The sequence below is a fragment of the Embiotoca jacksoni genome, unplaced genomic scaffold (genome assembly GCF_022577435.1).
Source record: "Embiotoca jacksoni isolate LCO1_2020_lvr unplaced genomic scaffold, fEmbJac1.0.p SCAF_43, whole genome shotgun sequence".
NCBI classification, from domain to species: domain Eukaryota; kingdom Metazoa; phylum Chordata; class Actinopteri; family Embiotocidae; genus Embiotoca; species Embiotoca jacksoni.
The window spans coordinates 1,210,644-1,237,505 of record NW_027185396.1 but is presented as its reverse complement, the minus strand read 5'-3'; the positions used below and the strand labels follow the sequence as shown (position 1 = coordinate 1,237,505).

Here is a 26,862-nt window from a genome sequence, read left to right as displayed (position 1 = left end):
AGTGAAGGAGGGAAGGAGTGAAGGAGGGAAGGAGGGAAGGAGGGAAGGAGTGAAGGAGGGAAGGAGTGAAGGAGGGAAAGAGTGAAGGAGGGAAGGAGTGAAGGAGGGAAGGAGTGAAGGAGGGAAGGAGGGAAGGAGTGAAGGAGGGAAAGAGTGAAGGAGGGAAGGAGTGAAGGCGTGAAGGAGGGAAGGAGTGAAGGAGGGAAGGAGTGAAGGAGGGAAAGAGTGAAGGAGGGAAGGAGTGAAGGAGGGAAGGAGGGAAGGAGTGAAGGAGGGAAAGAGTGAAGGCGTGAAGGAGGGAAGGAGTGAAGGAGTGAAGGCGTGAAGGAGTGAAGGAGGGAAGGAGTGAAGGAGGGAAGGAGTGAAGGAGTGAAGGCGCCTGGCAGACCGAGCTGAGGGTTCACTGGCCCCCAGTGTGAGCTAACAACAGTCGCTCCGGCTCTGACAGACAACCTCAGACAACCTCAGCCCACCTCCTTCCACCTCCTTCCACCTCCTCCCACCTCCGGCACACTCGGGTGTTTCAGGTCAACATCACAAACACAGTTCGTCGGTGTCGGTCGTCGGTTTGAGTGCCTCAGATCTGAGCCAGCTTCCGGTTCGTTAGATTTACCCGCCAGGTAAACCGCTAGCTGTCTTAGCATTAGCGCAGCTGTGTTGACGTGATTGTTCACCAACAGGGTTGACTGAGTGACAGCGGACCGACCTGACAGCGGGACAACACCACCCGGAGGGAGCGAGGGTAAGAGCCTGGAGACAGCTATCTGCGGGATGGTTCACAACGTGTCCTCATCACACTGAGATCAGGAAACAGCGTTGATCTACCGACATCTACCGACATCTACCGACGTCTACCGTCAGCTCGGACAAACGAGGCGGTCACGAGCTGACGGTAGACGGCCGGTGGGTTTGGGTTACACGTGCTTTGTGCTCGGAATAAAAAGATGTCGTCCGGCTCGAGCTGCCCTCTGCCTCATGGTGTTGTGGATGACGTAATGTTGTCCTCCCGTCCACCTGTACGGAGGGTCGGACGGTACAAAGAAAGGAGCTCTGGGGTCATTTTGTCAGTCAGCGAAGGGACACGGAGACACAACATCAGCAGGCCAGAGAGGAGGAGCTGACTGATGACAAATGAAAATGAAAGTTAGTCTCGAGGCTGTGCACGCGCCATGTGTCAGGATGTTGATGATGAATGCAGGCTTCTGGTGTTTGTGCATTCAATGTTTCACAGTATTCAATAAGGCGTGTGTACGTGTAGTGATATTGATGTGTCGTTTTTTCTTTTGTAGGGATGGTGCAGCCACAACCTGATGGCCCAATGCAGTGGGACATGTCAGCAGAGGAGAGTGGGGGGGCCCTCAGGGTCCCACCGGAGCTGGCTGCCAATGAAGTGGTGACCAGATTGCTGGGTGACAACCAGCAGCTTCGGGGTAGGAGGATTAATGTCATTTAAGAGAAATAAAGCAGTATTTACTCCACTTCCAGCCTGATTATGTCGTTACAAGTGATTCTGGGGCTGATCGAATGAAACAGCCTTTCTGAACGACACTGCTGCAGGATCCACCACCAGCAAAAATAAAGACAGTAGATATAAGGGAGACCTGCACACACCTCTTCTGCACACAACTATGTACATGTGTTTGGTTTGGGTCACTGAGCATGCTCGTAGGTGCCCGTGATTAAGTAGATAGATAGATAGATAGATAGATAGATAGATAGATAGATACTTTATTAATCCCTTATGTACAGGTACAGGGTAAAGCAATATCGGGAAAGAGCTCCTGTATCAGGAATGATCTCCTGGATCTGGAATGATCTCCTGGATCTGGAATGATCTCCTGTATCAGGAATGATCTCCTGTATCTGGAATGATCTCCTGTATCTGGAATGATCTCCTGGATCTGGAATGATCTCCTGTATCAGGAATGATCTCCTGGATCTGGAATGATCTCCTGTATCAGGAATGATCTCCTGGATCTGGAATGATCTCCTGTGTCAGGAATGATCTGGATCTGGAATGATCTCCTGGATCTGGAATGATCTCCTGTATCAGGAATGATCTCTTGTATCTGGAATGATCTCCTGTATCAGGAATGATCTCCTGTATCTGGAATGATCTCCTGTGTCAGGAATGATCTCCTGTATCAGGAATGATCTCCTGTATCAGGAATGATCTCCTGGATCTGGAATGATCTCCTGGATCAGGAATGATCTCCTGTATCTGTCCTTGTGACAGCAGCTGGATGAGTCTGGTGGAGAACGTCCTCCTCTGTCCCTGCAGTAGGTGGTGGAGACGGTGATCCAGATTATCCAATATGGATGACAGTTTGTTCAGCGTCCTCCTCTCCACCACCTTCTCCAGACTCCAGTTTGCAGCCAATTATGGAGCCGGCTAACAACTCTTTTTTTTTTTTTTTTTTTTTTACTTAGGCTGAGTTACAATAATGTCATAACCTCCATCATGATGGTATCTTTTATTTTATTGTTGCACATGTTCTTCACTGTTCACACTTCATGACACTTCACCAGTGAACACTCAAATTTACCACAAACTGTATGTTACAGAGTGTTTTCCTTTTTACACACGAGCACACAACAAAGTATTTAGTGACTGTAACGATGAAATGTAACGTTGTTACTTCCATCCCGAGGAACAACTGACCCAAATTAAACTCTTTTACATAGTTGATTGGAGAACATGTGTGTGCTGGTCTGAGTAATGCACCAATTGGTACACACACACACACACACACACACACTGACAGACTGACGGCAGCATCTACTGTGCCAGGTTGACCGTTGGAAGTATCTTTGATTGAGGGTCTTGCTCATGAAACGTAAATATGTGGATACGAGAAGCTTTGAAACGAGCAGTCGCTGGATAACTGCTGCTAAAATGTAACATAACAATAGAGGAGAGCCATAAAGTCAGCAAACTGATTCAGTAATGTCATTTATACAGCAGTATGGTGTATATATCACCAATATTAGCGAACATTATCTGATCTGCTCAAACCAGATGTGGAGCTGTATTCTGTAAAGCCTGTTAAAAAATATGTTTTACTGCTGTTGAACTTAACAACATACATTACTGCAGCAGCAGCGCAAGGAAAGAAGTAGAAGCAGTTGTTTCTTTTCTAAAATTCAGAAAGATGTTATATTACTTATTAATGTAATAGTTCACTTTGGGCCAATAATAAGTAATGCTAAAATGTAGAATGACACTAAAAGTCACTAAAGAGGCATGAGGTTTGTAATGCTTGTTGACATCAGCCACCATGATGGCAGCTTTACCAAACGCACTGCAAGTATTTACAGTTACTGAGCAAGAGTTTATGTGAGCATGAATTCAACATTTCCTATGTAAAAGGAACCATGTTGGATTCACACAGTTCCTTTTTAAGCCCTGAAGTTCCCAATATCAGCACCGCATAATTCACATAACTGTCTATATTTAGCTTTTGGTGCCATATTATTTTATCTATGTACTTCCTCTCTGAACCCCATCCAGTTTGTGGGTGTTTTTTTGGGCTCCTGTTATATCAGGACTCACTGTGGGCTCATTTTTCTTGGTCCTGCATCTCCATGAAAAGACCACCAGCATTGCTATAAGAAGGCAAAACTCAAAGATGCCTTTTGTCCACTTATAATGTCCTAAATCATCAAGAAAAAAATATAAGTTGAATTTCTTTGAGAATTTCTTTAACAAAAATCGAAAAAGAGGGAATCTCTCTATATGTAATTTTTTCCAAGTGGCCACAACTGCTGTTCATAATGAAGTATTTACATTTGTACCTTTACAAAGCTCTCTGTGCTCCCCGTCGTGTCTCCTCTGTGCTGCGGCCTGCAGTTTAGTCGGAAATGTGCTGAATTCTCCTTTTTGCCTTCCTGGTTTTTTCCTCCAGAGGCTCTCCGTCGCAGCAACCTGGCCCTGCGTCAGCGCTGCGAGGAGATGGAGGGATGGCAGCGGAGAACGAGGGAGGAACGGGAATTTCTCAGCCTTCGTTTCCAGGAGGCCAGGGCCCTGGTGGAGAGGCTGGCCCAGGAGAACCACTCCTTGCAGGGCCTGGTGAACGGACCGGCGCTCTCCTCCAGTCACTGCTGCAGCTCCAGCCAGACAGAAGAGCTGCAGGCTCGCCCGGCCAGGAACGGACCGCTGGACGGACCACAGGTTGGCTCGCTGAAAACTCACACACCATTAGTGATGTGATCATATTTCCACGTACCTGCAAAGTCCTGCTGCTGTAATCATGGTTGTAGTTTCAAAGTTACAGAAACAAGCAGACATGCAGTTTATTGTGTGTTTGGTAGCGGTGCATCTGGTTTACTTTGTAAAAAAACCCCCCCCCCCCCCCCCCCCCCCCCCTCAATCACAACCACTGATGATGCACGTCCTGCTGGTCAATATGAGCTTCTAAATCTTTGCAGACTCTGTTGGGTAAAGGTGGTGATTATCAGACTAACTTCAGCCTGCTGTCTCTCCTGCAGCGCAGCGGTTGGGTTTTTCTGTTTGCTCCTGATTGTGACTCACTGCGCTGTTTGCATCTGCTTCATTGTTTGTTGTTCATTTCTTTTCCGTCTGTTGAGGTAAATGGCTGCCCACCTCTGATCCCACCTCCGGGGGTCGGCTCCAGGTGTTTCTTCCTGTTAAAAGGGAGTTTTTCCTCCTCACCGTCGCTACCTTATTATTTAAAGTGCCTTGAGATCACTTATATGTAATTTGGCGTTGTATAAATAGAATAAAAGTGAATGGAATTACTTTTCCCAACTTCTAAAAGCTCAGGAAGATTTTTTTTTTTTTTTTAAAGATTTTTCTTTCCTTTATTTGACGTGGACGGGAGGGGCAGAGGGACACATTGGACATCCGGCCAGACTCTATGGGAGCGCTGTAACCACATGTTTATCAGGATGAACCCTGTGCTCTACAGAGAAACACAAGACTGGGTCAAAACCTAATGTATAGCTGGACTGTGTAAAACACTCCAGGGGCCTCATTTATAACCTTTACGACAGACAAAACGCTGCCTCACAGAGACGTACGCTGCTCCCCACACACAATTCAGGTTTTTTATAAAAACAGACCTAATGGGGAAAAACGCTAATTCTGAGCTAAACATAAGTACGTTTTGGAAACGGGGGAAAGTGGCGACTGAAGCCAGACATTTAATTTCAATTCATGTCACGTGTTATAACAGGCCTAGATCCACTGTATCATCAACACTCAAACCAGCGGTGTAATTTGTGTTGGTGAGCTATAACTATTCCATAAGCAGTAATAGAAACATAAATCTCAAATCTAATTCCACTCAATATTTCCCCATCTCGTTACTGCAGAGCTCAGAGAAGACGGCTTGACAGGAAGGCTCATGGATTTTAAGTCTGGCAGCAATATCGAGCCCGAATAGGCTTTTTGACTGCGTTCACATGGCCAACTGATCTTCACCATCCTCTTTAGAAATCCAAGTTAACATCAGTTATTATCTTCTAATATGGTGTTTGTGTTCAGCAACACGTTGCCACTCGCTGCTGCTTCTTTTGTTTGTGACCCCACTGCTGCGACCACCAAACAGTACGAGCTTCACATCCTCCACTTCACCCACAAAGCACCTCAATTTCTGTCTCAGAAAAATCCCATTTCAAGGTTTTCTAAGGAACCAGTGCGCCACACGGCTGCTTTTCTACGCTCGATACCTGTAGAAGTGGCTTCGCATTGAGCGTTTCTGGTTGAAGGTGGGCATGTAGAAGACGGGATGTCGTCTCCAGATTCTTCAAACAAACATGAATTTCATTATTTTTATGATATTTCCCAGCCGCGGGGGCTGTGTGCATCTCTCAAGGTCACTTTGACCCCTTCTTGAACCTGCAATTACACACAGCTGTCCACTGTGCTTACACACTTTAATTCACCAATATATTTACTGAATATGGAAAATAAGATCACAAAATGTATTTTTAATTCACCATTATTTTCAGTACTTAGAGGCCTGAGATGAAACACTAAATGCTCTACGGCCTCCTGATGAGTGTATTTGAAACTTTTGATGATATTTTGAATGTCACAGCTTTAAAGTGATCACTGATAGAGGATCACACACCACGCAGTCGTTGACAGACATTTGCTTTTACAGCCAGAAATATCGCATTTCAGTTTATTTTTGTCTCCGTGTGAGAGTCTCTATCATGTTAGTTACTTACTTAGTTTCTCTGCTGTGCTCTCTGAGTGACGTAAGGCGAGAGGAGATCACACAGATGGAGTTGATATTTGTCAAACACTGTAGTAACAACATAGTGGTTAATACAGTGGCGTCCCTCATAACATACAGCACATGGCTTCTGCTGCTCATAAAAATGTCTTTTAATGTCAGCTGAGGTTCCCTTTATTTCATGTGACACTGTTATAAGCTGTGAGACAACTTGCCAGGAAATGAAACGGTAACAAACTACATGAGAAATGTGTAACGTACAAAGTTTTATTTTGTGTTTTTCGTTTTGTTCTGTCGCGTCTTTCAGACTTTGGACCAGAAGGAGAGGAAGAGAGCTGACGATACAGAACAGCACACACAGACCATACCACCTCGCAGCCCGGTAAGATGTGTGTGTGTGTGTGTGTGCGTGTGTGTGCGTGTGTGTGCGCGCGTGTGTGTGTGCACGTGTGTGTGTGTGTGTGTGCGTGTGTGTGCGTGTGTGTGCGCGCGTGTGTGTGTGCACGTGTGTGTGCGTGCGTGCGTGTGTGTGTGTGTGTGTGTGTGTGTGTGTGTGTGTGTGTGTGTTGATCCTGTCTCTGTGTCTCATTGCTTTTCTTTCAGTTTTGATGTGTTTCGTTTATTCCTCATCTAACGGTTATGTCTGTGTGTTCAGGATCATTCTAGCGTGAATAGCTCCTTGAGTTACTCGTCTCCCCCTCCCTCATTTTCAGAGGAGCCGGGGGATGGAGTGGGCGGGGGGAGCAGCCAGGTGAGCCTGCTCACTCCAGCCCGACTCCATCCATCAAATCGCCAACCCTTCCTGCTCTGCGTCCCTCGCACCTCTAGTTTGATTCTTCTCTCCCGCCTTAACTTCCATCACGCTCAGGCCGAAGTCGGAAATTCTGACTTCCTTCTCGGAAGAAATGAGAAGAGATTAAGGGTTTTGAAAATAAACTCGACACCAGCTGAGAAACAAGGGGCTGTGATTATTATTTGGCAATAAAAATCTTGAGGTTATCAGTAGTTTTTCCTTTTGGTCTTCCGAGCAGGAAAACTGGATTGAAATGAAGTTGGACACCAAACAATGTCTTTGCTTGCACATGTGTTGGCACAGTTGGGCGTGTCCCTCCCTGTCTCCCCGCAAAGCTCTCACATCCTGGTGTTCCTACTTTTTGCTTGTTGTCGAGATGAACGTGGTCCGTCTCTCGTCTCTGCCCACTTCCTACCTGTCGTCACCTCTCGCCGCCTCCACCCACTCACCTCCGCTGCTGTCGCTCTCACATCTTTCTCCTACAGCCTGTTGAAGGCGCCAATGACTTCCTGCAGCTGCTGAAGAGCCACAAAGATAAACTGGAGGAAGGGATGAGGGAGCTGAGGAGGAAGAACGAAGAGCTGGAGAAGGAGAGGGAGGACGGAGAGAAGGAGCGGGAGCAGATGCGTTGCTGCATCGACCAGCTGCAAGCCAAAGTGGCCCAGGCTCAGGTAGGAACTCTGCTCCCAAACATTCAACTACAAAAGGCACTATTCACTGTTTTCTTGTCATCTTTTTGACAAAATAATTGGTTGACTCACTTAAAAATAATCATCAGCTTAATCAACAATGAAACTGAATGATGGAGTTTAGTGGCACAGCAGCTGCTTAGTTAAAGCTGCTGAAAGCCGCTTGCTCATAGGAATGTGTTGACCAGGTTTCAACATGAGCTTCATCAGCAGTGACTCCTCAAAATCTCCTGGGAAGAACAGTAAAGCGTTCAAGCTGCAGAGCTCCAAGCTCAGAAAACAAATGACCTTCAAATCATACTAAACTGGATTAAATATTTGTTTAGAGAACTATTGTCACTATCGTTTTGCTCTGTTACACTTTGTGTGTCACTTAATTGAGGCAGTTAATTGCTTATGAGTGACAATAGAGTGATGTGATATATTTTTAAATGTTCCTTTATACTGTGTGTTTTTATGTGAAACACTGCATGTCATTTTCTTGAATGAAAGGTGCTGTACAAATAGAAATTATTATTATTATTATTATTATTATTATTATTATTATTATTATTATTATTATTATTATTATTATCATCATTATTATTATTATTATTATTATTGTCATCACCTCACCTGTGACCTGAAAGACGTGTGTGAATGTTGGGCAGGCGAGCGGCGTCACTGAGGAGATTGTTCAGGTCCGCTCGGAGGCTCAACACTCCTCCGACTGGTAAGACACATTTTCCATTTTAAACTTCACTGACTTGTTTGAAACAAACAGCATGAAACCGACTTTCTATTCAGTTAATCTCAACAATACAGATAATTCTCCTCTACGAGCATGAGAACACTGACAAGCATGCGTTTTTTAGATTTCTGACTTTTGCTTAACGAACTTTTAAAAAACGTTTAAAAATGTATTCTTCTTCTTCCTCCTCCTCTCTAATCTTCCTCGTTTCCAGCTCCAGTCTGGCTAAACTGACCGAGCAGCTTCAGGCCACACAGGGCAGGTGAGCCCACAGCTTAGTGTGGCTTTCTGTTTCTCACTGTGTACATGCCTGCTCTCTCTCCTTCACTGTAGCAGGACTTCCTGCCTGTCTCTTTATTTCTAACTCATTTGTTTGCTTTTTTTTTTTAAATCTTTTTTTAACCATCGTTCGTTTACCTCTCGAAAAAGACATCATTAATTACTAATTCTTTTCCGTCCAGTTTGGTTTTGTCTTACGCTGTATGTTGTTTTCCATTTCAAAATCTTTCAAAAGGTTTCCTTTTCTTAGCTTGTCTTTTAAAAACAATTTTAGCAGAAGGAAATTAGTTCAACTTTATTGTGGTTATTCTGATTAAAATTGCAGTTATTCTCTATACACGTGTAAAGGGCTGTATTTTTGGTTTTCATTGTATTAACTCTACCAATAATCAGGTATTTGGTTTGTGTATGAAAACAAATCAAGTAATGCAGTTTTTTGTTGTCGTTGTGTCTTTCAGGGTTTCTTTATGGTTTTATGTATTAAACTTTACAACATAAAGATAATATATTGGTTGTTTATAAACTTATGCAACATTTTTCAGATATAATATCCAAAAATGGTCACGCCTAATGCTACCATTAGCAGTGTGGCTGCTTAAGCCGACGTTGACGTTTCCATCGCAGACAGGATGAGCTGCTTCACATCTCTCAGTCCTGGAGGTCTCAATATCAGCTGTCTAGGTTATAAACTTGAAACAGTGAAAAAAATGTGCATAAAAATCTAACTGTCAGGTTTTAACAACATGTATCATGTTAGTTTACACTCGACTGCTGCAGAGCGAGCTGCTACCTGCAACTCACCACCTCATTGGTTATTTTTTGAACAGCAAAAAGATACTTCTTAGTTTCTAAATAACACATAAAATACAGTGGTGGTCATAAGCAGAGGCTTATTGATTTTCACAGAATCAGTTGGTGCAAGTACAATATTTGTATTTTATGCTACTTTAAACTTCTACCACATCGTTTTTAAGCTCAAACATTTCAGAAATATGTTATTGTTGAGTTGCATTTTATCGATCACATTCATTTTCATTCATTTAAACTGCCCGAACAGAATTTTTTTTAAATTTGCACATTAAAATACTTCTGAGCTGTAAAGCAAATCTGGTTTTTTTGTCTGTAGGTATCGGGAGCTGGAGGAGAAGCTGGACTACCTGCAGAAGAGTTCAGCTCAGCGGGATCGAACTGAAGCTCTACTCAAACAGAAGGACAAAGACTGTGCCCAGGTAGGAAGTAATAATAATCATTTTTACTCCTATGAACACAATCCAAAATTTTAAAATCTTCTAACAACTATCACAGTCACAAAGTTTTAGATGCTTGCCCTGCAGCAAGTCTTAAATGATCCATTTTACAGCTGGCTAAAGACTGTGAGGCTCTGAAAGCTCAGGCAACGTCTCTGCTCGGAGAACTGAAGGAGCGACAGAGCTGCTTGGACAAAAGCGAGCATGAACGCAAAATGCTGGATGAGAAGTAAGCCGCCACGTCGGCATAAACATACATACGTAGTCTCCTCCTTGTGCACCTACAGGTGTGTTGATGCACTTCTCTTTGCTTGTGTGTGTGTGTGTGTGTGTGTGTGTGTGTGTGTGTGTGTGTGTGTGTGTGTGTGTGTGTGTGTGTGTGTGTGTGTGTGTGTGTGTGTGTGTGTGTAGGCTGTGCAGTAAGGTGAAGGCCCTGCAGGTGGCAGAGCGGGAGCTGGAGCAGCAGAGGAAGCAGCATCACGTTGCCATGGACAAGCTGCGGCTGCAGACCCAGAGCCTGGAGCAGGCACTGAAGACGGAGAGACACGTCGTCACAGAGGAGAAGTGGGTTCAACACACACACACACACACACACACACACACACACACACACACACACACACACACACACACACACACACACAGACAGCAGAATACCAGCTGATCAATTCATTTCTGCACTGTTACACTCGTCCCACACCAGAGGATAATTAGAGGAACTGATGATCTGCCCAAAGGATCCTGTAGTTTGACGGGTTTCCAGACAAGATCATAATATCACCAGCTGGATCGGAGTCTTCCCGATTTCAAATCGTAAATGTCAAAGTTGTTTAATATTTATGACTGAAAATCCTGTCGTGTGAAAGAAACGGTGAAATGCCCGGGAAGCGTCACCAACCCCCACAAGCAGGGAGGAGATTAATATTAATATGGAACGACATCGCCAGTGGAAGTGGAAGATCAGAAAATGTCTAAAAATGACTACATATCACTCTCCACTTCATCTGTCTATGAAAAACAACATCAGCTTGTAGGACAACACTGCAAAGAGTTTAAGCCATGCTGATTCTGTCTTCTTTATCTCCTATTGGTGCAGAACATATCACACACAAGTGCAAACAGCTCACAACGACCTCCATGTTCCTTTTGCTTTTAAAGCCACGTTTAATCACACGAGTTTCTGTGAGATCGCAAATCACCACTCTGATAGTTTTTAGTACAAACACTAAATGTGTGTGTGTGTGTGTGTGTGTTTGTGTGTGTGTGTGTTTTTATAATGTCAGTTTTGCTTTAACTGATATTAGAAAATCAATGAAATCTGTTGTTATGTCTGTGGTCTCCCATATTTGTAATATCAGTTCGAAATTAGAAAATTGTCTGGTATGAACCAGGCTTGGGATATTTAGAAAGACGTTTTCCACAGGTGGAAAGATTACTTACACGTGCATTAAAAATGGTGATAACTCGATGATGAGAAGAAAAGAAAATATATTTTTTTAAACTCATCTGTGCACAAGATTTTAAATAAATGATTAACATAATAATGCAGCACACTATTCATTTTTTTTTTTTTTAAATAGCATAGTCTTGTTAACTGTTTCACTGAGGCAATTTTTGTTCTATTGTTTTACAACTATCATCAGTAAATTGTATTGTTTCCCCTTTTTTTTTTCCCTCAGAAAAAAGCTGACTCAGCTGCAGCACGCCTACACGTGTCTCTTCAGAGACTACGACTCTAAACTGAAGAACGAGGTAAGAACATCTTTGTTTTGTATTTTTGCTGTTAAGCTTTTGGATTCACGTCTTGACATTCACCTGTGTGTGTGTGTGTGTGTGTGTGTGTGTGTGTGTGTGTGTGTGTGTGTGTGTGTGTGTGTGTGTGTGTGTGTGTGTGTGTGTGTCCCCTCCAGGGAGGAGATCTGTGCAGCCGGCTGGAGGAGGCTGAGCGAGCGCTGGCCCTGAAGCAGGACCTGATTGATAAACTGAAGGAGGAGGTGGAGCAGCAGAAAGGCTCCCTGGAGACGGTTCCTGTCCTCACTGCACAGGTACAGTCACACACGTCGGCCCTCGTCAGGCGCTCGTTGGACAGGTCAGATATAGAGGAGGAAATCACAAACCACTGTCAACATGACATTTGTACTCCATAAATATATACAAATATGAAATAAACATATCCTTTAAGACAAGTGGAGCATCTTCGTGATGAACTTTAAATAAACCGTGAAAGCCAGCAGAGCGGCAACCAGCGGTGACGTCGCACGTTGCTTTGTGAATTGTCGTTATGAAGCCTCGAGATCAGAATTTGGTCGGCGCCATCTTGCTAGTTTGGAGCAGGAAGTGACCATATTTGGACGAACTGGAGGGGCGAGCGGTGGATCTGACTGATCTGATTGGAAACCCAGTGACACTACGTCCCGCCCACTGATAGCCGTAACCTGACTGCACCACAGACCTGTCAATCAAACAGAATCTTCTTTTCTAATGAATGAGGGATTATTTTCAGATGGACCTCCAGAAAACTAATAAGAAGGAGTGACTTTAGCTAACAACACCGAGATAACTGATGGACACATTTTATTCACTTTGGATTTGATGAGAGAAGTTGAATGGGAGTCTATGGAGCCGGAGGCTTTTTGGAGCCGACCTCTAGTGGCACATCCACTTTTATATACAGTGTGTGGAATAAAATTGGATTTGTCAGTATATAGTAGATATAATGTGTCTGATTGGGAGTCGGACAAACAGCCCAGCTGATCCAATCAACATAAATCTCTTCCTCTGTTCTGCTGTAATGCCACACGATGTTGCACTCAGAGCGGTTCATCAGACACACATGTCCAACTGCTGATTCACGTAACCATCCAACCAGCCAATCATGTGGCAGCAGTACACCATTAAAATTCTGCACTTAACAGGTCAGGCGCGTCAGTCAAGTTTCACATAACATTAGAATGAGGAAAAACTTTGACTTTTGACCGTGACATGATTGTTGATGTCAGACCAGTTTGTTTCTGAGTGTTTCTGAAGCTGCTGATCTTCTGAAACAGTCTGAAAAGTTTACTCAGAAAAACAGCAAAAACAGCAAAATAAAGACTTTTTACGACTGTGGTGCTTTTCTGAGTGCTCAAAAACCTCACTTCTGGATGTGCGGTTGGAATTTTCTCACTTCCTAGTTGCTCATGTAGCACCTACACCTGTCAGAGGAGTTAGGCGTCCTACGTAATATAATGCGTGTGACAGTGACCATTTATTGTACCAACCCTCTACTACATGTCCCCTTACGACGCCACCGAGTCCAACGTGGACTTCGACACCAGAAGGCCGCGTCAAGTTCAATATTACGAGTTGGCGACGTCCAAAATGCCCCATTAGAGGCTTCAAATCAGAAGTTCACAAACCAAAGGGTGGCATCACGGGCAGATTCAGGATGTCATTGTTTTTGTTGACATATTTCTGTCATTGTCTCGCTGCTGCTGTGCAGTATTAATAAAATGCAGGAGGAGAACAGTGGAAACAAAAGCAGAAGCCTGTCGGTGGCCACACAGCGGAGAAGGTCTGGGGGTCAGGTTACACTAGACAAAAGGTGAATTGTGTGGCGTGTTGTTCGACCGTGTTACAAATCCAAACTGTGTCCCGTCGTTCCAAACAGCCACACCTGTCATAGACACGGGGATAACAGCACACATCTGAACCTCAGACTGTATCAGCACCACCTTTGTCTTAACATGTATATGTTGTACAGATTAAACAAAACGGCTGCAGGAGAGTGAAGTCGTCCCTGCCTTTGTGTTTGCACAGGCTGAGATCTACAAGGCAGATTTCCTCGCAGAGCGAGAAGCAAGAGAGAAGCTGAACCAGAAGAAGGAGGAGCTGCAGGACCAGCTGACTCAGGCCATGGCCGAGATCGACAGGTTCAAGCAGGAAGCCACATCACGGTAAAATGATAATGATCCGTGCCCTGATTGTGGGCGTGTCCATGTTAATGCCCCAGCCACCCGGTCGTAGCTCAGCCTGTTTCAAGGGGAGTTCAAATCTCTGTTTGTTGCACCTGATCCAGGCTCACATCTCTGTCCTCTGAATTTCTCTCCCTCCCCTTCATCTCAACTGATAATCAGATGCTGCATCAGCATCTTTAGGCGACTTCACTCAGGGCTGTTGGCACATTGTCAAGACTGACATATCCAAAGACTGCGTTTGTCCTCTGCATGTTAACACGTGTAGAAGTTTCATTTATTGAGGTGAAGGTGAAATTAAACGTGACAGTTTCCTTTGTTCACCTCTGTTTCAGTGCACGAATGGAGCAAATGAAGCTGAGACACCTGGAAGACTTCCCTGCACGGGCCCCACACATTCCCCCTCCACAAGGTACGACCAACACACATAGACGGACACATTCAAAACAACACGCAGGCTGATGCGAATCAGAGGACAATTCATCGATATTCAAACAAATGAAATGGCAGGTTGTGTGAAACAGATATTGTGAACATATTTTATTACAATTTTTACAAAGTTCTACTGTCACCACTGAAAAATGAAGAATCAGGACCTGCTCGATCTTCTTTTTCTCCTTTTGTCAGTTCAGTCACATTAAGAGCTCCAACTAAAGATTATTTTCATTTCAGAATAATCTGAAGATTTATTTTATTGATTAGTGGATTATTCATGTTGTCCATGAGACAGCGAAACATATCCAACCACCAGCTTAAAGATATTCAGTTTACTGTTAAGCATAACAAAGAAAAGCATAATCACATTTAAGAAGCTGAAACCAGCACATGTATGGTTTTTGTTTAAAAAAGAATAATGATTATTTGATGATCAAAATAGACTATTTGACTATTTTTTTTGTGGCTCCAGTCACATGATCTCTACTTCACTATCCTGTAGGCCTCTTTATGCTCTTTTGACCTTAAGTATCAAAAGAAAAAGTATTAATTTGGCACATGTAACAGTCTGGTACAAACAACAGTTTTCATTTCTAGAGCTAATTTCACCGCTGGATATTGTCCACTGTCGTGGCTGCTGCTAGAGAAATGCTTTTTTTAAAAATTGTAATTCACATCTTGGACTGAGGAAATAAATTTGTAAAAATGTTTTCTCACGACTTTTGTCTGGGAGGAAGTTGTTTTAAGATGTTTTCTTTGTCTCTTGGCTGCAGGAGTGTTCCCCGGTGCAGCTTTCAACACCGTGCCGCCGGCCCCCTCATTCCGCAACCAGGGTTTGGTACCGGTCTGCGATCAAGGAGCAGCCGGAGCCGAGGAGCTGCCAGATCTATGTTGTCCAAAGTGCCAGTACCCTGCTCCAGATATGGACACCCTGCAGATTCATGTCATGGACTGTATACAGTAACACGAGCGTAGTAGTTCATCACACCATGACACCAACACACGCATACAATCACACATCATATTTACGTTCAGCGTGCCTGCTCCGAGCTGTGAGCACAACCTGGGAAAAAAACATGTCTGGTAGCTGCAACTCACTGTGTCTCTTCCATGTAAAACACACGTACATAAACCTGAACAGATATTGTGAATTTTACTTTTTAAAAAATCAAATATGTTACAATCAATGTAAGTTATGCCAAGGCAATCAGATGACAGTATGAGCAGCTGAAAGAAAAGAAGGATAACATAACCATTATGCTTTTTACCCACAACTACTCGACGGATTCATTTTCTGCCGTGGCTTCATCCTTTTTCCTCTCAGCACCTGTTCTTTTTACACACCCTCCCCCACCCCCCGCACACCCCCACCCCCCACCCCCGCTCATTCTTTGCCTCTGACATCGCTCACATAAACATGTCCATCAGTATTTACACACAATCACTGATTTCTTGCCTCAGTCCAGTTTTTGGTACATGAGATGTGGTGACTGAGGTGCAAACTACATGCTGTGGAGTAAAAATGTATACTTTCACATCATCATCATCATCATCATCATCGTCATCATCGTCAACATCATCCATCCATCCAAGCCATCAGTAATCATTGGACCTAAAGGTGATGGCATGTCAAAAAAGAAAGTGACAATTCAGATGGGAGTTCTTTTCCCCCCACAGAGGAGAAAACACATGACCATGTGAATAGCCTAGTGAGCTTTAAATAATTCAAAATATTCAAATATGTTTTAGTTATAAATGTAGCCATCTGCATTACCTCAAAACATGTATTTTTTATGTATTAGAGATGGATTACTCTTGTTGAAAAAAAGTACCCATTCTCTGTGTTCTGTGCCTGTGTACATGTTTGACTGCACCCCTGCTTTATCTCCGATGCTAGAACATGACCCTGAACCCACCACAGCTCCCTCTGTGCCCCCCCTCCCTTTCTGTCTTATATTTACCTGTAGTACCTCGCTATTTATCTATCTGAATGTAAGCACATTGAGGTTCCTTCACAGTTTGTGTGAATACTGTCTGTGATTATAGATCATTCGTTGCTAAGACTATTGCTTCAAATTGTTGGAGATTTCTGAAATAAAGCAGTTATTCATAAAGCACCTCCTGCGTTTTGTGGTCAGTGACCTCTTGAGTTTTAAGTGCAACACGGAAGAAACCATTTTCAACAATACGGGCGGGGGAGGCGGAAACATTTCCGTTGTATTTTCTTAAAGCACAATGACACCATTTAATGCAGTAACGGTGTAATTGTAATTTATCAAGTAATAATTCCAGGCCATAAAGATGGGTTGATAAAAGTATAAAACTAAAATACACCTGACAGCAAGTACGGATGGTAACGCTCTAACCGTCCGGTGTTGCATCACGTTACATAGCAAAAGTACACAGAGGGACCGGAAATTCATCATTGCCTTCAAAATAAGATTGTTTGCTTCTATATGTTTGACACACAGTTAAATTTTTCAAATATGGTAATAATCCAAGTCCATTAAAAGAGTCGTGCTACAAGAATGGTATCTGGGATTACTACATTTTGTATAGACCCGTCCCGCAAACGTGCAAATATCTTTACGGCGAAAGTTCCACCCGGAAGTTGTATTTGTTTTCCTCCGGAGGTTTTCCTCTGGTCTCCCGTTTCACGCTGCGCTCGTCAGACACACGGTCCATTCATCCTTTGCGTCTTTATTTACCGGCATAAGCGACGCAACTGGCATTGTGTTAGAAACGGTCTCCAGACAGGCATGTCGGGCTCAACCTCCCCGCCTCCCTCGGTGGAGGCTCCGGGGAACGAAGGGTGTTTTCCCCCCGGATACAAGCCTTTTAAACCCGAAGAACACGGCCTGGAGCGCGGCTTCCGTCTCACAGCCTTCTCGGAGCTGAAGGGATGAGGCTGCAAGGTCCCGCAGGAGGCTCTGCTCAAACTCCTGGCGGGACTGGAGCCGGACCGGGCCGACGGGACGGGGAAGGCCGGAGACCAAGCTCTGGAGTTTGGCCAACAGCTTCCTGGCCCGCGACTCGGTAAAGAACAAAGTCGGAGCTTCGCCTCCATTGATTTGTGTCAAACAGCCCGACGGCAGTTAGCTCGTGCGGCTGTGGCTAGCCGGGCGAGCTCGTGTTCATCACCGCAGCTCCTCCAGACAGATGGGAAGCTGGAGGCGGAGAGAACCAGTTCGTTTTAATCTGGTTTATGCTTCAAAAATAGGAGTTGTATTGTTCATGTTATACCGTGTAAGCCACCAGCGGCCCTCGTTATCACCTCGCGACGTCTTAAAATGCAAAGCGGTTCCGTAAATTGTCATATTAATGACCGGATTAATGACCGGACTAATGACCGGATTAATGACCGGACTAATGACCGGACGGCCGGTGTGATTCAGCATAAACAAATAAATCAAGTTCGTACTCGTGATCACTTCTTAACACGTGTTTTTGGGGGGAAATCAAGAGTGCAAGAACTCGTTTTCTTCCTGGTATGAAGGAATGTGGATTGTACAACAGGACGTGAACCTAAAACACCAGCTGCGGTTAATCCCGATTTCTGGTGTTTCATCGTTAAACACTGAACGCTGATGTTTGCCCCACATCCCCCCGTGTGTCCCTCCGTGTGTCCCCCCGTGTGTCCCCCCGTGTGTCCCTCCGTGTGTCCCCAGGTGTGGGGATGGACTGCTGCGTGATCCCCCTGAGGCACGGAGGGCTGTCACTGGTCCAGACCACGGACTTCTTTTACCCTCTGGTGGAGGATCCCTACATGATGGTGAGTGACGAGCACGCGTTTCCCTCCACTCAAGCATGCACGAGCACGCGCAGCGTGTGGGCCATCCGCCATTAGTTTGTTGGCAAACTGTCCAGGAAGTGTGGTTGTCCAAACACAGAAACAAGTGGCGGCATATTGATCCACTTACAGTGAGACTTTGCCCAAAAAAAAACACAACAGCAGATGATATAAATTCTAATTTGAAACCTTTATAGTTTGTAAAATCCCTCCTTCTCTGCACATCATTTAATACAAGTGCACACAATATGTTGTGGAGCTGCCAATGACAAATACTTTTATTATTTTCTTGATTCAGAAATGCAGTACATGTTTGTTGATTATTGTTCTAATAATAATACTAATAATGTAGTCGTAGACATGTTCGGTGTAGCAGGACTTGATCACCTGTGAAGAATACAGAAGTTGTTCTTTGAGTAAATATTGACTTCATGTAGCTTGAGTCCTTTTCATGAACGCTGTTGAATACATACAACCCTGTTATCAAACCAGTATCATTCATTTATCATGACTTTCTGTAAATCAGAATCATAAATCGTCATGGAAGTGTGACACTGTATAGCTAATAAATGCAACTTAAATATACAAGTATATTATTATATTATCAGCTGTAGTTCTCACATATTTTAATGTTTCTTTTTTAACCCAGTTAATAATGTTAAAACGTATTATATTACATACAAAAGTGATTACGTTATTGATTTGGACATTTCAATACTTTTAACTTCATTTAAAAACGCACAACTCTGTTATTGGTGGCTATTAAATTCAGAGTAGTCATGACACGATAAGCAGCTTGTATTCAGTTGTTTCATTTAATGTGGAAAACAAAACGATAAAATAGGTCAGAATGATCTTTTCCCCCTTTTTTTTGTGGGCTTCAGTAAAGGAAGTTGACGGTTTTCCTTTTTCCATCCTATAATGGGTAATTTCTTAATCAATATTTCTATATCTGTTAAGTATATTTCTGACCGTCTTCACCATGTACATACGCAGCGAGTGACCTCTGCACGTACTGCAGCGCAGTGGACCCAACAAAAATCATGAATGATTGATGAGGTTGATTGTAAATTGATAAACGCTAACCGTCACTGTCGGGTTCACCAGCGATGACAGATGAATGATAAATGAGAGTAACTGCTGCTGAATAACCTGAGGAAGTATACACATCATTATTATTATTATTATTATTATTATTATTATTATTATTATTATACTGTATGTGTTAATACATGGCTTAGGCCTATCAAACACATTTTATTTACTTACCAAATATGATAAAGATATGGCATAAAATATAATAAAACACACCACCACTTTATATTTTTGAAATCATAAAAAAAAATGTATCAGACTTTCTGTGTTTGTTTTCTAGACTGATTGAATGAAAGTTTAAAGAAAGTTATGAATTAAAATATTCCGGTGGGAGCACCCGCCATCGTGAAACTAAATGTTATTCAGGAAGTGATGCAGTGAAATGTGGTTTTATGTTTGATTAAAATCATATAAGACAACAGTTCCCTGACTGACTGTCTGTCTGTCTGACTGACTGACTGACTGACTGTCTGTCTGACTGACTGTCTGTCTGTCTCTCAGGGCAGGATAGCGTGTGCTAACGTCCTCAGCGATCTCTACGCCATGGGCATCACCGAGTGCGACAATATGCTGATGCTGCTGAGCGTCAGCCAGAAAATGAACGACAAGGTAGGAAGCGTTGTGGGGATCCCAAATGTGTTTATATATGACTTTTTAATGTGTCCTCTGCTAAATTCATTTGTGCACGTCAACGAGTGCAGTCTGGTTTTTTGGGGGGTTTTTTTGGGCACAGCCTTTATTTTGGGGGTCTTCACGTTGCATCTGTGGATTTTTTTTGAGGGCACCTGATTCTGATTTAGTTTCAGTCTTTTGGTGAAAATGTACATGTATGACACGGCACCGTCTGTATGTACATGTATGACACGGCACCGTCTCTATGTACATGTATGACACGGGACCGTCTGTATGTACATGTATGACACGGCACCGTCTCTATGTACATGTATGACACGGGACCGTCTGTATGTACATGTATGACACGGCACCGTCTCTATGTACATGTATGACACGGGACCGTCTGTATGTACATGTATGACACGGCACCGTTTGTATGTACATGTATGACACGGCACCGTTTGTATGTACATGTATGACACGGCACCGTCTGTATGTACATGTATGACACGGCACCGTCTGTATGTACATGTATGACACGGCACCGTTTGTATGTACATGTATGACACGGCACCGTCTGTATGTACATGTATGACACGGCACCGTCTGTATGTACATGTATGACACGGCACCGTCTGTATGTACATATATGACACGGCACCGTCTGTATGTACATGTATGACACGGCACCGTCTGTATGTACATGTATGACACGGGACCGTCTCTATGTACATGTATGACACGGGACCGTCTCTATGTACATGTATGACAGGGACCGTCTCTATGTACATGTATGACACGGGACCGTCTGTATGTACATGTATGACACGGGACCGTCTGTATGTACATGTATGACACTGGACCGTCTCTATGTACATGTATGACACGGGACCGTCTGTATGTACATGTATGACACGGGACCGTCTGTATGTACATGTATGACACCGGACCGTCTGTATGTACATGTATGACACGGGACCGTCTGTATGTACATGTATGACACTGGACCGTCTCTATGTACATGTATGACACGGGACCGTCTGTATGTACATGTATGACACTGGACCGTCTCTATGTACATGTATGACACGGGACCGTCTGTATGTACATGTATGACACGGGACCGTCTGTATGTACATGTATGACACCGGACCGTCTGTATGTACATATATGACACGGGACCGTCTCTATGTACATGTATGACACGGGACCGTCTCTATGTACATGTATGACACCGGACCGTCTGTATGTACATGTATGACACGGGACCGTCTCTATGTACATGTATGACACGGGACCGTCTCTATGTACATGTATGACACGGGACCGTCTCTATGTACATGTATGACACGGGACCGTCTGTATGTACATGTATGACACCGGACCGTCTGTATGTACATGTATGACACCGGACCGTCTGTATGTACATGTATGACACGGGACCGTCTGTATGCACATATATGACACGGGACCGTCTGTATGCACATATATGACACGGCACCGTTTGTATGTACATGTATGACACCGGACCGTCTGTATGTACATGTATGACACCGGACCGTCTGTATGTACATATATGACACGGGACCGTCTGTATGTACATATATGACACGGGACCGTCTGTATGTACATATATGACACCGGACCGTCTGTATGTACATATATGACACGGGACCGTCTGTATGTACATATATGACACGGGACCGTCTGTATGTACATATATGACACGGGACCGTCTGTATGTACATATATGACACGGGACCGTCTGTATGTACATATATGACACGGGACCGTCTGTATGTACATATATGACACCGGACCGTCTGTATGTACATATATGACACGGGACCGTCTGTATGCACATGTATGACACCGGACCGTCTGTATGCACATGTATGACACTGGACCGTCTCTATGTACATATATGACACCGGACCGTCTGTATGCACATCTATGACACGGGACCGTCTGTATGCACATGTATGACACGGGACCGTCTGTATGCACATGTATGACACTGGACCGTCTCTATGTACATCTATGACACTGGACCGTCTCTATGTACATCTATGACACTGGACCGTCTGTATGCACATCTATGACACGGGACCGTCTGTATGCACATCTATGACACGGGACCGTCTGTATGCACATGTATGACACGGGACCGTCTCTATGTACATCTATGACACAGGACCGAGAGCGTGTGATGCCGCTGCTGATTGGAGGGTTCCGTGACGCAGCAGAAGAGGGCGGGACTTCTGTCACCGGCGGCCAGACGGTGATCAATCCCTGGATCATCGTCGGAGGCGTCGCGTCAGTCGTCTGCCAGCCCAACGAGTTCATCATGTGAGTCCGCTCAACATGTTGCTGTGGCTCTGCTTCCAATTCATACGTTTTTGTCTCAACCTTTATCTTTATATAACTGTGATTATATATTTAAAATCATCTTTTTTTGTTTATCCACCTGTCTTCATGCTTCACCTTCAGCCAGAGCATTCTTAGATTTCCCAGAATGCATTTCATCAGCGCCTAATTTAAAAAAAAATTAATAACTGTACCTGACCGATAGACTGTATATAAAAGTGGATGTAGTCTCGGGGTCTGAAAAGTGAGGCCAATACAATCGTGCCTTAAAGTGCAATACCAGTGAAGGCCACCAGGGGCTCCAACAGACTCCAATTCAACTTCTTCCGTGAAATACAAAAACAATTCTTTTTTCTTTTTTTTTTTTTAATTTTAATTTTTTTTTTCGACTTTTTAAGTCATTATGATGTCATTCAGTAAATTCATTCCTTCTGATTTTGGGGTTTGTTTGATTGACATGCCTGGGGTCCAGTCAGGTCTTGGTGGGCGGACATAAGTGTCACAGTCAGTTTCCCATCCCACCCTGGATTTCCTGTGTCTCTACGAACACTCTGCTCTCACTTTTGGAGCATATCTGCACGTTGTATAATTTTCTCCATGCGTGACTCAGTACGTGTGTTTTTTTTTATGTTGCAGGCCGGATGGTGCCGTACCGGGCGACGTCCTGGTTCTGACCAAACCTCTGGGCACTCAGGTGGCCGTGAACGCTCACCAATGGCTCGATCAGGTCAGTCAATCAACATGAGGATAATTTGGTTCAAAATATATGAAAACCGATAAAATGCATAAGAAACAGATCAAATATTTGAAAACCGATAAAATGCATAAAATTAAACAGTTAAAATATAGAATAAAGCAATAAAGGCATTTTAAAGGTGCGGCAGTTGAAAGTACAAGATTGCTTCAAGAGTAAAAACTTGCCGCTCCCATCTGTGTGGTGCAGCTTTGTCCAATAACCAGACGGCAGTAACCTCGAGCTCATGACTGTAATCTGCAATAAAAACTAGGAATGATTGTATAAAAAAAAAAATCATAAATGACAGAAGCATTTTGTCACTGTTTTTATGTGTCTGTCTCACCAGCCTGAAAGGTGGAACAAGATCAAGCTGGTCGTCACCAAAGAGGAGGTGAAAGAGGCCTATCAGGAAGCCATGTTCTCCATGGCAACACTCAACCGCACAGGTGAAGGAAATGTGTTCAGAATCAGAGTTCCAGCTGTGTGAGTCTGCATCAGCCGGCTCGACGTGCTTCCACCACTGATGTTGATCCTTTTGGGTGTTTTCACACATGGACCTTTTTAAACCAACCATCAATCAGCAGTTTTTTGTCCCAATATTATGTCCCAGTTATGTTGTTGTTGTTTTTTTAAACTGGCACGTTTTTAATCTTCCTAGAATGATATTATTTAAGAGGAGGATAACATGCTATAAAAAGAAGAAACAAATGCTTTGTGCTGATATTTTATACTTATGTTTAGTATGTTTTTAGAGAATATTATTATTATTGTTATTGTTGTTATTGTTGTTTTTCCAAGTATCACAGCACATGTGATCAAATCCTGAAGGGATAAAATATGATGATTCTGACTCTGTTCATAATGCACAGCTCAAGTGAACCGCACCGCCGCCTGGAAGTGAAAACACTGACTCTCAGCCTCACGGCCTTTCATCTGGTTATAAAGAAAAATAAATGACCAGCCGACCTGACTTGTTCCTGGTTTCAGATGTTTTTTGGCCCGTTGAAGTCTTTTTCTCACGTTTTGTATTTGTTACTTTTGTAAAGTTTAAAGCTCTGACCTCAGTCATCTTCGCGGTTTCTCCTCAGCGGCCGGTCTGATGCACAAGTTCCAGGCCCACGCCGCCACAGACGTGACGGGTTTCGGGTTGTTGGGACACGCCAACAACCTGGCGGCACAGCAGCGGAACGAGGTGGCCTTCGTCATCCACAACCTACCAATCCTAGCCAAGATGGCCGCCATCAGTAAAGCCTGCGGAAACCTGTTCAACCTGGTCCAGGGCACGTCAGCGGAGACCTCCGGTACGAACGCTCGGATTGCCACGCGATGGATGTGTGTGTATGTAACGTGTGGTGAGGGCTGATCTCACACTCCTCCTCCTCCTCCTCCTCCAGGTGGGCTGCTGGTGTGTCTGCCCAGGGAGCAGGCCGCCAAGTTCTGCTCGGAGATGAAGAGTCACAGCTCCGGAGCCGGAGGTCAGGGGGCGGCCGGTGGTGCGTGGATCATCGGCATCGTAGAGAAAGGCGACCGCCGCGCTCGCATCATCGACAAGCCCCGCATCATCGAGGTGCCCGCACGAGGAAGCCAGGCGGCCAATCAGGACAACAGCTCCACCAGTCCCGCCCCCAGCCCCAATTTGTCATAGACACTGGTCTTGTGCGTGTGCGTGTGCGTGTGCGTGTGTGTGTGTGTGTGTGTGTGTGTGTGTGTGTGTGTGCGTGTGTGTGTGTGCGTGCTGATATTGTTTTCCATCATGTCCCCCTTTTTCAGTCCAAAAACTGAGACCAAAATCACTGCCATCTGAGCGGACAGGGTCCAGCGTATTTATCCATCGGTGGGAGGAGCTGTTGAAACGAGGCGGGTGGTGGTGGTGAGCTGCACGGCCTCACCCCCTCCACCTCTATTATTTCCATTAACACCTCCTCACCTCTACGTTTCCCTTTTCTAATTTATAGAGACAACTCGCCGAATGTAATTTATCTGAATGCAAAACAAGGTTCTGCAAAAAAAACAGGAATTTCAATTCTAAAAGGGAAAACATTCGAAATCCTTCTTCCCCATTCAGTGTGTGTGTGTGTGTGTGTGTGTGTGAGAGAGAGCATTTTATCATGTGACCTGGATGATATTAAATATGTTGGTGAATGTATAATGTAGAAAAGGAAAACGGTTCATTGGTTCCTGGCGCTTGGCTCCGCCCACACAGCCCTAGAGGAAGGCTTGAGCAGCTTCCTTCGGGACGAACTGGGCGGCGTTCAAGACGTCCTCTTCTGTCAGCTCATTGGCTGTTCCAGCGGCGAGTCCCTCCCACCACGTCCTTTTTCATGAAGCTCCGCCTTTCAAACCCCGACCTACGGGGCCGGGTGGAGCGGATGTTTGCCTTTGGACCGGGGGAGTTGGATTCTTGAGCGCCGGAGGTCTGAAAGCTGAATGTGTTTGTAGATTTCTTGCTTTTCACAATCAATAAAACCTTCATCAACTCAGACCGAACTACTGTCTGTGATCCGTGAGCCGACTTCATCGTCATGTTGCAGCCCGGCCGAACACTTCTGCAGACAAACGTTTTCCACAGCAGGAAATGCACATCTGCAACAAAGAACATGTTCTGTTTTTTTAAGTGCTCCAGTAGGACGCTGGATGGAAAATAGTTTACATCTTCGACACGGAGTTTATAATCTGAATAAAACTGCTTGATAACCAGGCAAAAAGCTAAAAATGCAGAATGTCTTCAAATCAAAATCCCACCAGTTGAGTCAACGCGGCACTAAACATTGTCAGCAGTGTATTGGTCACGCAGCACCCTGGACAGCTGGACAACTGGACAACTGGACAGCTCCCTCATCTCCAGTGACGTCTTCCACGACTCCACGAAGACCAGTTAATAAAGACCAGAGTCTCCGGCCTGATGTAAAGCACACCCCGTATTAAGACGTGTTCTGTAGCTGCATTTATTTGACCTCATCCAGGTAAGTAATGCAGATAAAGATTGCAGATGTATCATGAAACCCTGAAAGCTTCATTTCAAGCATTGTGTCTTCACAATTAAACATTAATTACGAGTCTAAAAAGTATTCATCAGGACTGTGAACTTGTGGTTTGATCACATCTGATTCCCAGCAGCCCGGCTTCTTCTTAGTCATGTATTCTGTCCATTGTTGCAAGGCCTATGTTGTTTATTATTATTATTAGTGAAGCATACATTTTTTTCTTAAGGCAGCAATTCATGTTGTAGTTGCTCCAGTTTGTGATCATTTAAGTGTTGAGACCAGATTACCGACCATAAGTAGGAAAAGATTGTGGGGGGTGCCAGACCTCCGGCGGCTTAAAGGATGATGTAACTCGTGGCTGTGTGGTTCTCCAAATTTAATGAAGCTGCCCTTTTGCTTTTGTTGCTGTATATTTCGCACTTGAAGGTGACTGGCAACACAGTGCACAGAGAATGAGAGGATTATTGATAAATGGAGCTGTTCATTAGTTTCAGCTATAAAGTTTGATCATATATGATATGATCATATATGATCATATATTTGCCTTAGATACAGCCTATTTCTTTTCCCCACTACTGCTGAGTCCCTTTGTTTCAGTAGGTTTGAGATGAAAGTGAGGCTTTTTTCCCACTGTTGGTTGTGTCGTTAAAGTGGCTGATCTCTGATACTTTAAGCTCATAAAGAGAGTGACTGTCTGCGGTGTGGCTGCATGGCGGGGTGTTATTCTATGAAGGTATTTGTGTGTCTTTATTATGCAAGCAAAAAAAACAACTGTTTTAAGAGCACATGTTTTGCACAACCATCAAAAATCAAGTTTGTAAGTAAAAAAATATAAACTGAAAACAAAATGATTGCATTGCAAATAAATTTGCTCTGGCAGTTTTGTTAGTTTTGGTCACAGAATTAAGAATTTTGCTTATGAAACTCGACTTTTTGGCTGCAAACT

The 26,862-nt window shown here is 44.0% G+C and overlaps 2 protein-coding genes across 8 annotated transcripts; both read left to right on the top strand.

Moving 5' to 3' along the window:
- Positions 1-401: 401 nt before the first annotated feature.
- Positions 402-16,446, top strand: ikbkg (inhibitor of nuclear factor kappa B kinase regulatory subunit gamma). Of its 7 annotated transcripts, XM_069169267.1 has the most exons (17): positions 402-598; positions 681-742; positions 1,290-1,430; positions 3,906-4,171; positions 6,511-6,585; positions 6,859-6,954; positions 7,482-7,667; positions 8,315-8,397; positions 8,630-8,677; positions 9,821-9,923; positions 10,055-10,170; positions 10,353-10,505; positions 11,621-11,693; positions 11,852-11,986; positions 13,740-13,876; positions 14,230-14,306; positions 15,103-16,446. In XM_069169267.1, exons 3-17 carry the CDS (start codon positions 1,292-1,294, stop codon positions 15,291-15,293), a joined length of 1,878 nt encoding a protein of 625 aa, XP_069025368.1. In that variant the 5' UTR covers positions 402-598; positions 681-742; positions 1,290-1,291; the 3' UTR covers positions 15,294-16,446. The 7 variants fall into 7 exon arrangements, with proteins under 7 accessions (XP_069025368.1, XP_069025367.1, XP_069025366.1 ...); XM_069169266.1 differs by lacking the exon at positions 681-742 and having other exon boundaries at positions 402-620; XM_069169265.1 differs by lacking the exons at positions 402-598; positions 681-742 and adding an exon at positions 870-1,143 and having other exon boundaries at positions 8,336-8,397.
- Positions 16,447-16,972: 526 nt separating this feature from the next.
- Positions 16,973-25,414, top strand: sephs3 (selenophosphate synthetase 3). Its single transcript, XM_069169181.1, has 8 exons — positions 16,973-17,365; positions 17,998-18,101; positions 19,716-19,823; positions 22,024-22,178; positions 22,833-22,923; positions 23,279-23,378; positions 24,021-24,233; positions 24,327-25,414. Exons 1-8 carry the CDS (start codon positions 17,089-17,091, stop codon positions 24,575-24,577), a joined length of 1,299 nt encoding a protein of 432 aa, XP_069025282.1. The 5' UTR covers positions 16,973-17,088; the 3' UTR covers positions 24,578-25,414.
- Positions 25,415-26,862: the final 1,448 nt, after the last annotated feature.

Excerpts from the sequence above, each read along its gene's own strand:
- ikbkg (XM_069169267.1), top strand. The coding sequence starts at position 1,292 with ATGGTGCAGCCACAACCTGATGGCCCAATGCAGTGGGACATGTCAGCA. Across the intron at positions 10,506-11,620 it reads CACGTCGTCACAGAGGAGAA|AAAAAAGCTGACTCAGCTGC; the intron begins GTGGGTTCAACA and ends TTTTTCCCTCAG. Across the intron at positions 11,694-11,851 it reads ACTCTAAACTGAAGAACGAG|GGAGGAGATCTGTGCAGCCG; the intron begins GTAAGAACATCT and ends TGTCCCCTCCAG.